At 43.6% G+C, this 12,121-nt stretch overlaps 1 protein-coding gene across 2 annotated transcripts in view; it reads left to right on the top strand.

Moving 5' to 3' along the window:
• nectin3a (nectin cell adhesion molecule 3a) overlaps positions 1–10,543 on the top strand; it is a 32,054-nt gene extending 21,511 nt beyond the window's left edge. For both annotated transcript variants that reach the window (XM_047595047.1, XM_047595046.1), the window contains exons 4-6: positions 1,929–2,046; positions 3,709–3,860; positions 5,889–10,543. In XM_047595047.1, coding sequence (XP_047451003.1) covers positions 1,929–2,046; positions 3,709–3,860; positions 5,889–6,529 — 911 coding nt within the window. In that variant the 3' untranslated portion in view covers positions 6,530–10,543. The remainder of the gene's footprint in view (positions 1–1,928; positions 2,047–3,708; positions 3,861–5,888) is intronic.
• Positions 10,544–12,121: the final 1,578 nt, after the last annotated feature.

Here is a 12,121-nt window from a genome sequence, read left to right as displayed (position 1 = left end):
TTGCTGTTGTTATTATACTTTTTTTCAGATCACATTCTGTACTTTCCGATACCGAGCACAGACACGGACATTAGCACTTAATGAAAGCATTGCAGTCCTATCAATGACTTTCGTTGTTTTATTTCCAGATCAGATGTTAGTGTTGAACCGATACCATCTCTGTAGCTGCGTTGATGGTTGAGACAAAAGTTCTTTGTGTCTCAAACTGAGAAAATAATATTTAAGATGGAAACATGGATATATGGTCTGAACTTATCCGAGTGAATGTCAGTGTTCTGCATTCAATCAGTCGATAAAATGAACTGAGCATGTGAACGTTACAGAGTAAAAACTCTCAGGTATCATCTCTCACTCACACGCCCGACAAACTACTGTTCACATGCAGGCAGACACAGATACAGCCGGGGTTCAGTGCAGAGCATTTTCATGGTCGCCCTTTTCACAGCTGCACCTGAGTTTGGCTCCACGGCTCTTTCCTGTTTCTTCGGTCAGAAGTTCCTGAATCACAAGTGGTGCCAAAGCAACATTTTTATGGCTAACTCATCCTTTTTATTTTGATGTAGTCCATAAAACACGGCCCGTTTTCCTGTAAATACTGCTCAGCCCGTTAAATCCATATCCATATATCAATTATTTTCCAGGAGCGAGAATTCTTGTGGCTCGTTGGCAGAAAAACGGCTCCAAATCTCTCCAAACGTATGGAAAATATAGAGCTATATGTATATTAAACGCGGTTTTGTCGAATAATCCTGCGCTTCCTGCACTAAACTGCTTTTATTGCTTTTAAGGAACGACGCACGGTAATTCATTATATTAAAATTTAACTCATCTAGAATGAACTTGTATAATGAAGATCACAATGTGTAACCAAATAGTAAGTATTATTACTATGCCTCGGACTTTGCATCCCTTAAAGGTCCAGTGTATCTTATTGGTATTAACCCTCGCTGCTAGCTTGATTTATGAATAGCCCTCTCACTATCTTTCCCTTCCTTTCCCATAAAGGGCCGATTTAAGAGTGGTCCTAATGTTATAATCATTGATGCGTACTTCCTTGGCGGGCAGTGCGTTAGTCTGTGTTTGACTTGTGTGAGTGCAGGCTAATGAAGGTATTTTATGAAATATTGATCAGGCCTTAGCAGCGAGCGCAAGTAGCATGAGGCTGCTGGGGGCAACGAGTGGAGACGCACACACAAAAAAAAAAAAGAAAAACAAGGTTAATACAGGAAGAAAGAGGCTTTCCAGCTCAATAAATCATGTCAAATGCAGAGTCAAGGGATTTTAAGTGCAAAAGAAGCACATTTTCAGCGTTGAACTGCGTGAAAAGGGTCATTGGACACGGTGAGCCGAGGCATCTTTCTGCGGCCAGTAATGAGTTCCTCATTTCTCCTCCAGAGAAATCACAATGAAAAATTGGATATCCAAGTCTGTGTTTGCCATGTTTTATTACAGTGGCATGAGTTGGTCTTCTTTTTTTTTTTTTTTCTTTGTCATGGTGAGGCACTAGAGTTTATTATTAGCTGCAGTTCATCTAATGTCTGAGAGAGTCTGTCATTTTCTAACTTTCCACCAACCCAGGGTCATTTGTTTGTTCTCTTGGCTCGCTCTCACCAACAGATCCTGTACCCTGTTACAGTCCTGCACAGCCTTTGTTTTGTCATCGCTCGCTACTGTGCTTATAATACAGCCTTTGTTTCTTGGAATGGAAAAGCTCATTTGTCATTGAGCTGCTGGGTTCACAATGACTAATAATAAAGTCCTGGTCTTTACCCTTTCAAAAAAACAAAACCCTAAAAAAAAAACACACAATAAATGTTGGTCAGCGTGCTTTTCTACGAGATAAATAACTTGAATAAAATGTATTCAAATCATTTTATTTGTTGCGTAGATTTTTAACACTGAGACTCTCTGTTTGTGTTGTTTCGCAGTTGCACCGATGGTGTCGATAATCGGAATTGACAAAAACTGGTATGTGGGGCAGGCGAATGTGAAATTCACCTGCGGCGCCAAAGCAAACCCACCTGCCCGTCAGTTCACATGGATCAGGTCAGTATCCGCGACACGCCGACGTCATGTAGTCATGGTCTGAATCCACAACTTTTTGTTTGTCGGTTGTTCCTCATTTCTGTTGCCAGGCAGTTCTGTGTCATAACCACATAGTTGCATAGTCCCACTAAACTGAAGGTTTGGCATTTATGAGTTATACATAATGAACCTTCAATTTAGCGGGATTATGCAACAACCTTTATGGCTCATGGAGGCTTTACGCTGAAAAACTGGCTAAGTGCGAGTGTAACTCAGACGCACAGGTGACATGCAGCTAGAGAGGGCATTAACCTGTCATCCAAAGGGACCACACCCTTAATCAGGCATAATTTTAAGGGAGTCAATGTAAACTCAACCCCATACAACTCTAAACAAGTTTATTTCTGCTGTAAAGTTGAACATTTAACATCTTAACCTGCACGTTTATGGGGATTGAGTCTTTTTTTTTTTTTTTTGAGCCAGCCTCGTGTGGCTGTTTGAGGAACTACATGTTTTTGGTTGGCATCATTTTTCCAGTCCTGCAGACTACTGCTGCTTGCGTGCAAGCGAAAAAGAAGGGTATTAGTTGGTAATTGTGATCCTCTGCTGTGGTAATTGGTTTTTAATGCTCATAGTTGCTGGAATAAACCTGATACTCGCTGCTTCGCCCATATTTCTGTCACTCAGCTCTTTTTGAACGATTCATTCACAGCTACCAACTTGCACATTAGCTAAATACACACGAATGTGGACCTTTGAACTCACTAGGATGTTGCTTGCACCTAATTTTAGGGGCCGTGTCCTTCGGATGGTTCCAGTACTGTAACCCTTGCAGCCCTCTGGAGCGCATTAAGTTGTTTAAAGGGTGCATTCAGACCGTCCTTGTCAACGCCTTGCTTGGGAAAACCTTTTGATATTTGCCCTCCACTACTCAGCCTCAGTAACATGATCTGCACTATTGGAAAAATGTAAATAATGAAAGCCGGGTGTCTGTTTTTAGGTCCTTACAAGTACGATCTTCACATTTTGGTATCTCACACAACAAAAGATCATGAGAAATTTCAGAAAGTAAACTAGATGATGAGTATTTGTACACACGTTTGTTTCATTAATCAAATACAGCGTAGCTAACGTTAGCATGTACTTCATGACAGATTAGCCGCCGTGTGCTTCACTTGCGTAGCTCTGAACTAGTTTAAACAAACTGAAATGAAGCAGCGAAGCGAAGAAGCCCCCGTCTATAAATTACCTCCAGCTTAACACTGGAGCTGTTGAATGCCCTGCTGCACCCATCGGGAAGACTCCCCGCTATAAATAAAAGATTCCAAGCAGTTCATGCTTCAGAGCAACACTGGCCCATTGGCAGCTCTTTGTCATCATCTTGCTTTGAAAACGAAGAAATATGGTCCCATTTGGGCTGACAGCACCAGTAAAGTCTCGACAGCCGAGCTCTTTATTATCATTCTTTCTTTTTTTTAAACTTTGCGCTCGTGTACAAAGCTTTTCTTCGTGACTGATGGAGGAGCAGTCAGCGCAAATTATCGCAGCCATGTGCTCGTACAATGGTTGCAACAGGAAAACTGACTAAGCAGAGGTTTAAAGTCATACATTCTGTTTGATTCATACGTTCCTTTCTAAACCCATATATCTGCCGTGTTTCTTTCTTTTTGTTTTTTTGTGCAGGTTGGATGGATCGGTGCCTGAGGGTGTTGAGATCTCAAACAATACCCTTACCTTCACTCGCCCGTTGGAGCGCAATGACTCCGCAATCTACCGCTGCGAAGTGACGAACGACATTGGTTTGCGCAGTCAGGATGTTAACCTCTGGGTCCAAGGTACGTCTAACCCTTTTACACAGTTTCATGAGGTGTTACTGAACCATCTGCTTACTTAATCAACGTACGTTCAATACCTGGGACTCAAAGAAACGATGAATGTAGGATTACGCTCTCGGTCCGACCAGCCCTCAGATCAAGACTTTTCCAGCGGAGCGAAGCCTCCATGTAAATATAAATGTTCCTGCCCAGATCCACTTTCACACATTCCTGGCAACAGAGGAGCACGGAGAGCAGATTAAGAGTATCAGTACCGAACGTTTCCAGTGTTGTGGTTTTGGCCACATCTGATGTCTCAGATAAGGACGAGGGTGTCTACCTCAGCAAGTCATGCACCCGTGTAGCTTTTTTTATGTGTTTAGTTTGAGATCAGGTTTCACAGCGGGACATAATGAGTTATGTTCACAGATTCCCAGTGCACAGAAGTCTGTGTTTGTACTCCATAAAGACAGTCTATTGTCCTCTTGATCAAAATGTTTGGCTTGATTTAACACATCATTTATTAAAGCCATGAATCTGCCTGAGAGGGGGCTAATCTGAATCATCTGACGGGGTTTCCCTGCATTTGGATTTTTGCTGTTGAATCGCCGACATGAATCACTTTCAGAAAACACGCAGCAGCACCGAGCTGCTCCCTTCTGCTTCCTCCGTCTGCCCCGTAGTTTGCTGCATGAGTTCATTATTGTCAGGGCGTGGATCCTGAGAACTCTGCATCTCCTTTTATTTTCATTTCTCCTCCGCTCCTTTTAATCCTTTTCCAAACAAAGCAACTGCTGCTTTTGGACACGTATTGCTCTAACACACGCAGCCCTTCTTGCTTTCTCACTGTCGAGAGGAAGGCAAAAAAAGGCTGTCAGGCTCCATCTGTGTCCAGGCCTGGGTTGGAGTCCCGCTCCAAACGAAAGCACAGCTGACATCCTGTCCTGGACGGACTTGCGCTGAGCAATTATCTTGCTTCTCTTGTCAGATATTAGGACTTGGGCATGCGGCCTCTTGCCTCCCCCCCCCTCTCTCCCTCCCTCCCCCGTGGAGATAGCCAGGTTGAGTCTGTTATGCTCCCTCCCCCCTCCGTGGCTGTTTGGTGTAGCTGTTTCACATTCCCAGTTGCCTCTGAAGCCTTGTGGTTTTTGGCCTCCTCGCCTCTCAGATGATCAGCTACGTGATTGCAGATGCTCTTAACCTTGGTGAGGTTAAAATGTCCTGCTGCAGGGTGGGATTGATGGTGACTGACGAAGGAGGTGATTGCTAGTATCAATTCACTGACCTTGATCTGTCGCCACCACCCTCCCTCTCGCTGTGAATAATAGCGGGTAATTAGACTCTTACTCAGTGACAAAACTGTTAACGTCGTCACAGCTCTGCAGGGATTTTGGTTTCGATAACTAGTGCCTCAGAACCACCTGGTGATGCAGACCTATTATTGGTTTTGTAGTCACACCTTTGATGAGCCTGCACACTGATCGACTGGTGGTGTCAGGCTGCTCTTAGTCCCCGAGGCTGGAGGTCAACATGGAGGCACTCGTCCTAACCTTGAGCTCCTCCTCGCGGTTTCTCTCCAGCTCCGGACAAATCAGATGCAGGAACCTCAACATCGATCACACGCAGCGTTTCCTCCTCTCACATGACCGACCCTCAGCAGAGTCTAGAAAGAATAGGGGGAGAGCCAATCACACAGAGTCAGATCCTCACGAGTGCACGTCCTCCGATCCTTCGCTCTGTCACCCTATCATGCTCACACATACACTGACATTTAGCACTTAACCTCCTCCAGCCCCTCTCGTTTCCCACTTTTTTTGCTCTACACCGCAGCTTTCAACAGCTTCTCTCTCCCCCAGGAGGGCCGCATCCCGGCTCCGAGCCCGCAAAGTGTTCTTATAAAATTAATCCAGAAACCATTCGCACTTGCTTTGTCAGTTGTCACAGCACATAAAGCGCAGGCTCTCTCCCGCTTCAGTTTTACGAGCCCTCACTCCATCTGCTGTGTCTCCTCTCCGGTTTAAATCTTTTCATCACATGTTCACTCTGCAGATCCTCCCCCCACCACCGCAGCGCCCAGCACCACCGCCTCCCTCCTCCACGACACCTCTGGAACCGGCTCTGCCATGGACCAGCAGAGAGCCCAGTTCTCCTCCCCCACCTTGGCCTCCTTACACGACGGCAGCCTGGGCACGATCGTTGGCGGAGCAGTGGGCGGGGTGCTGTTCCTGATCCTCTTGCTGATCCTCGGCGGCGCTTGCTTCATGCGCCAGCGCAGGACCTTCAGGGGAGACTACTACACCAAGCAGTACCTGGGGCCCTCCGACATGCAGAAGGAGTCTCAGCTGGACGTGCTGCAGCCTCACGAGCTGCAGGAGGTTTACGGAGACAAGACGAGCAAAGGCAGCCAGGACCTGAAGCCCAAACTGGGCGGAGACATCATTTACCCCGACTACACCCCCGAACGCAAGGACAGGGACGACTGGGTTGACAGGGGGGATGCCCACAGGGGCCACAAGGATGGAAACTACTACCCAGATCACTACAACACCCAGAACATGCACCCCTGCGGGCCCCCCGTGAACAACGGCTCCCCCTACCTTCCGGAGGACTGCTATGACAATGGTACAGACAGCGACTATGTGTCCCACATGGACGGATCTGTGATTTCCCGCAGGGAGTGGTATGTTTGAGGGGGGGAAAAGAATGGACATTTGAGTGACTGCGAATAATTTAACAAGTGTCAGATATAAATATCATTAAACGTTGTGTCATTTCATCTAAAGGAAAAATCCAGTTCCACAGCTCAGTTTCACAGTGAACAATTCTGCTCTGCCTTGATTGTAACCACTTAACCTTAAGGATGTGGATTGTATTACTCCTTGTAGCATTTCAAGGAGCTGCAAAGGAGGTGGAGCGCCACCCGTGATATTATCTGTGTAGGGTTAAGAGGCTTTTTGCATACAACAATGTTTTGACTGTTGTGAACGAGGTTTTGTTCTCTGCTTGTTTGCGTTCGCACCTGTCTTTGTCACAGGTCACAGGTCAGCTGTTCAGACCCTTGTTAGTGAAGTATTTATATCCCCGAGTGAGTGAACTCTGCTCCCGTAAAAAAAACGTCTATGGCATTTTGAAAATGGTCTCTTGATCGCCGGCAGCATTTTTATACAGGTTAAATGTTTATCATGGCTGCAACCAGTATTTAAAGCAAGCTATAGTGCATGAATTTTTTTAAAAACAAAGTATCTTTAAGTGAAAGGGAAAGTCACACAATTTAAAGGGAGACTTTACAAAAGGCCTCGCACCAAGGGAAAAGCAAGTTGACTGATGGACGTGCATTACATGAAAACACTGCCCCGCGTAAACTTTCTGGTGAAGTGGCTTCCGCAGTCTCACAGTATCTCATTTAAAAATAGTCGTGAAATGGTGAACCTGCCGCCGGAGAGATCTCATTCCCCCCCCGTGAAAGAACTTTAACTTTAGCTTTGCGGATTTCTGTTCCTAAACTTGTAAACATTTGAAGTCCTGGTTGCATGTGTGGTTACCAATTTGCAGCAGTTTTGTCACGAATGCTCGAAGTGTAAATGGATGTGTGTGAAGCGCAGCCAAACAAACTCAGGTTGTTTTGATACATAATCCGGTGAAGTATGACGGCGGCTCGGATTGGAATGAATGTTTATGGCACGAATAGTTTTCCACACAAATGCAGGGGACAGCGAAATCGGTTACTCGCCAGCAGCTCTTCATCTAACAGCTCATGTTGGTTTATCCTTCCGTTTCTGTTCATATCATTCAATACTTAAAATGCAGCGTCAGTGACCACCACCACATGTTTTGCAGTAGAAAAAGTAAAGAGTAAACAGTGGCTTATAAACAGGAACTGTTCACAAAGATGTGCAAACCCTTCATTTCCTCAAGTGGGTTTGAAGCTCAGTGTAGTGGTTCTGGCCACCGCCATCTTTCCAGTGATTGACTCCTCCTACTTCCTGTCTTATGTAAAATTAGGGTTTTAGAGGCGAAGTTGAGGCAGAATCGGTCTCCGGTCCAGACCGTTTTTTTTGATGTAGACATGATTATTTCTACTGTAAAGACAGACAGTTTAACATGGATGTCTATGGTGATTGACTGAATTTTGGAGCCAGCCTCAAGTGGCAAACGAGGAACTGCAGCATTTGGCACTTTTTGCATTTTTCTATCCACACTGGTCGTCCAAAAACTTGTCTCTGGAATTTGGGAAATCTCTTTTTGTAAGTAACTGTGATCCTCTGCAGTAGTCGTTGGCTTTTAATCGTGAGATATTAATCTTTAGAATTAATGGTATGAACCTGTTCTCACTGTTTCACTGTGGCCACTTCTTCTTCAGCTTCATTTTTCAGCCGTGGAGGTTTGACGCTCGCTCATAAAATGACAGCAGATTACAAGCGTTGTTTACCTTTAGCTTATAGTCAGATCTGAATCCAGCCAAATCGTTTCAAACTCCACCAATAAAAACTGGAGAAGAAAAAAAAAAAGTGCTGACTCTAAATATAACACAAAATGAGGTTTGGTAATAACCTTAAACCGATCCACTCTTATTATCAGTATAGGGATGTGTTAATCCAGGCACATTAAAGCAGTGAAAAGCACAACTCTGTTATTAAAGTTGTCAGTAAACATCAAAAGGAGCCAGCCAGGCTTTGGCCTTCTCCACTTAGCCATGATAACAGGCTGCGGCGCTGTCTTTTCCATTTTCCCTCCCCTCTGATTTCTTTCTGTTAGACCGACACCGATTGGTCATTATCATTTCTTTTTTTTTTTTTTTTAACTTCAGTTAAAAGTGTTATAAATACCAGATGTGACTATAACAGCTGTCATCAAGCGACATCATGCGGCTCCGTAAACCACCAATAGCTTCGCCGCTCCCGCTCGTCGCTCAGCTGTCAGGACCCTAAATAAGCGGCAAACGGAGAAGTGACGGTGAAGATTCGCTCCTTCTGCTTCGGCTTGTATGTGTTTGTCTGAAGTATGAATATTCCAATAGCCTGGAAACAGAGTGAGCGGCTGACGTCGTTGCTGTAATGCTGGGGTTTGGCTCCTTCGAGGATATCATGGAAACAAGAAACTCAATCCACAAGTGAAAAAACTAAACAAAAAAAAAAAAAAAACAGGGCCATGTAGGTTGGAGCTGTCTAACGGCTCCCCAAAGGATTTATATATGTATTTTTTCTTCTTCTTTCCCTATAAACAACAAATCCAGCGACATTAAGTTGAAACAAAAGAGTTGACATCATGAGTGATCTCATCTCTCCCTGCTCGATTTGACCTTGCACTTTCCCACTTAGTGCTCTTTTTTTTTTGTTTCCTCAGGAATGATACATGGATCAAGTGACTCCTAAGCTTCACATGAAAGGGGGAAAACTTACCCTTTTTGGAAACTTCAGTCCATCAGGGTGTTTGTTGCAAGATAAAAACAACATATAAGTGTATTATTTTGAGGTCTACTTTCTTATAGTTTTTTTTAATTTTTTATACATGTTGGGTGCTTGGTTTCTTCTCTCTCCTTTTTTTTTTTTTTTTTTAACCCTTCTCCACCCTCATTTTCTCATGCCAGGGCTTTTGGTTTAAGGTTTAAGACGGCTGAGAATAAACTACTTTAATCTCCTCGGCTCGCTCTCGCTCTCATCGGGACACGCACGCACCCCCGGCCGCCACACATCTGCCACCGCAGCCCACGTTCAAAGAGCGGTCCTCACCTCAGACCTTGAGCTTTTTAATTAACTCCCTTTTTTTCTCCCCCCGTCCCTCCCCACTTTCTGTCCTCGTCACACTTGGCAACAGACGTGCTCGAAACTCGATGATGTACGGCACATTCGTGTCTGCGCGCACATGTTTTTATGCGCCTGATTTGTGGCTTCTTATTTAGCAAAAAAGTGGCCCCCGTGCAAACTGCTGTCTCTAAAAATGACCTTTCCATCAGCCTCGGCTTCGTCTCTCAAGCGATGAATGTTAAGTTATTAAGCTGCCTACGCGCTCATTATTTCCCATCACTAATGTTTATATACATGTACATATTGAGAATAGGATTAGCGTAGGATTAGCTGTTCTCTTGGTTTGGTTTATATTTTGGTGTACAGTTTATCTCCGGGACTCCCCTACTGAATAGTTGGTGCCTTAAATGGGCTGAGCAGTGCACAGACACTTAAATAAATGACGGTTACTGAAAGCATTAAACCCATCTTCTTGTGTAAGATTTGCTGTTATCAAACCATTAGAGAGGACAAAAGGTTGATTGTCATGCCTTATACGCTTTGAAAGGACACGTGTAACAAGTTGGTTACTGAGAAAATTGTAATAAGGAAAGTTTCACTGGGAATTTAGGCAAGCCAGAGTCATAGAAAATATTATTGTCCTGTAAATATGCTGGCTTTTTTTATTTTTATTATTATTATTATTATTGTCGAGAAATCTTATTGTTTTGTATGAGGTCTGTCATTTTCACAGAGTATTAGTCGATCTCACGAGAGGAGCTCTGGGCTCGTGATGACGTACAGTAGACGGGCGATCCTGTTTTCACTGCATTTTATATTTGTTCTGGAGAGTTTGCGACCAATTTTTTTTTTTTGTATGTTGTTCTTTGAGTGATTGATGTCTCACAGGAATCAGAGGTGAAAGTGCGATAGATTGTATTTTGTTCCTTTGTTTGCAATAAAAAAAACACCATTATTGCACTCAAATGTGTTTGTGAGCTTGTGCTTTCCAGTCTTTTTTTTATATTTATTTTATTGAGTTCTTTTAATAAACAATGCTGTATTTTGTGAGAAGTTCGAAATTAAGGTACTGACAACTAACATCAGGAAACTATCTCTACTGCCTCATGTCACCTGTGTCTGGATAAGTTGAACTTGAACTCACCGCCAAGACTCTATGACGTTACTGCTGCCTGGGGCCATGAGTGGCAAAAACATGGTGAAATGTATCAGTAAATACAACAAGACCGGGAAAAATGTGGTTTATCAGATCAAATTAAGGACGATGGGACTCGACAATGATGCATACGAACTTCCAAATAACAAATGGTCCACGAACACTGACATTTAGCCAGAATTCAGTTATCTTGATATTTATATGGACCTGATTTCAACGCCGGGAAATACTATACTCATGCTAAAGTATGACCTTTTGGTACTTTATACAACACAGCTCCAAGGGGTTTGTACCAGAGTACCCCTTTATATGGAAAAGTGGATTAGCGTCAGTTTCAGTTAGTTTAATTTCATTTCAGTTATGATAAATGTAGCTAAATAAAAGAGTTTTACTGAGAAGTAATGTTAGCCATACAAAAAAATACAGCATAAGTTAATATTACCTGTCACTAAATGTGAACCACAGCACCAGGTTTGGTGCCTGGATTCCAGTTGTTTCTTAGTAATAAAGCGATCCAGTTGGAGAAATCTGTAAAAGTACAACTCTGACTGCTTCAGGTCTGTTGGTTCAGTCAATCACACAACAGCTCATCCCTATTTTTTAATTAATGTTACAATTTAGATGGTATTACAGCCTATGGTTCAAACTAATGCTGCTAATCTACATGTTTAACTTTTTTTCAGTAACCATGGAGACTTCGCTAGCTGTGACATCATGTGCACATCCTCTATACCAGCAGGTGGCAGTAGGGAGACTATTAGCTTGGAGGCTAGGAAGAGCTACAAATCGTCGTGCAGAGCTGTCCTCTCATGATTCATAGTGATTATGTTGGTCTACAGTTGATGATCGTGTTTTTGTGGATTTTTGTATTTAAATGTTCTGATGAAAAGAAGATGGAAAACAAGAGGATCCTCCTCTGTGTGCCCTTTGAACTTTGTGGTTTTGTTCGACGTCTTGGCTTTAGTTCATCGCTGGTTCTTTAAGCTGAATGGCTGATGAGAGACGTCTTTTTGACCACCTCGGTCTTTCTGCAATTTAATGTGCTGAATTAAAATTTGCAGAAAGTTAGCCTGGAAGCTAAAAACAGAGAAGCTTCCAATGCAAAGATCTCAGCAAAGATCTGCCAGGCCAATCCGGGTGGGTTTTATGCCTTACAGCATTGTACACACCAGCTATTGGTGGAAAATTGTTGTGTCTTTAAAGATACAACTAGCTTGTCTTCTGGAGGGTCGTGGGGGGCTGCTATCATGGGGGCAGGTCGCCAGTCTACCACAGGGCTCACACAGATAGAAAACCATTTACATTCACAATTTAGAATCCACCAATTAACCTAAAGAGCATGTCTTGGGTGGGAGGAAGCCGGAGCACCTGGAGCAAACCCA

This window comes from Mugil cephalus, chromosome 9, assembly GCF_022458985.1.
Source record: "Mugil cephalus isolate CIBA_MC_2020 chromosome 9, CIBA_Mcephalus_1.1, whole genome shotgun sequence".
Classification (NCBI taxonomy): domain Eukaryota; kingdom Metazoa; phylum Chordata; class Actinopteri; order Mugiliformes; family Mugilidae; genus Mugil; species Mugil cephalus.
The sequence above is the reverse complement of the archived record's forward strand: the minus strand, read 5'-3'. Positions and strand labels throughout refer to the sequence as shown.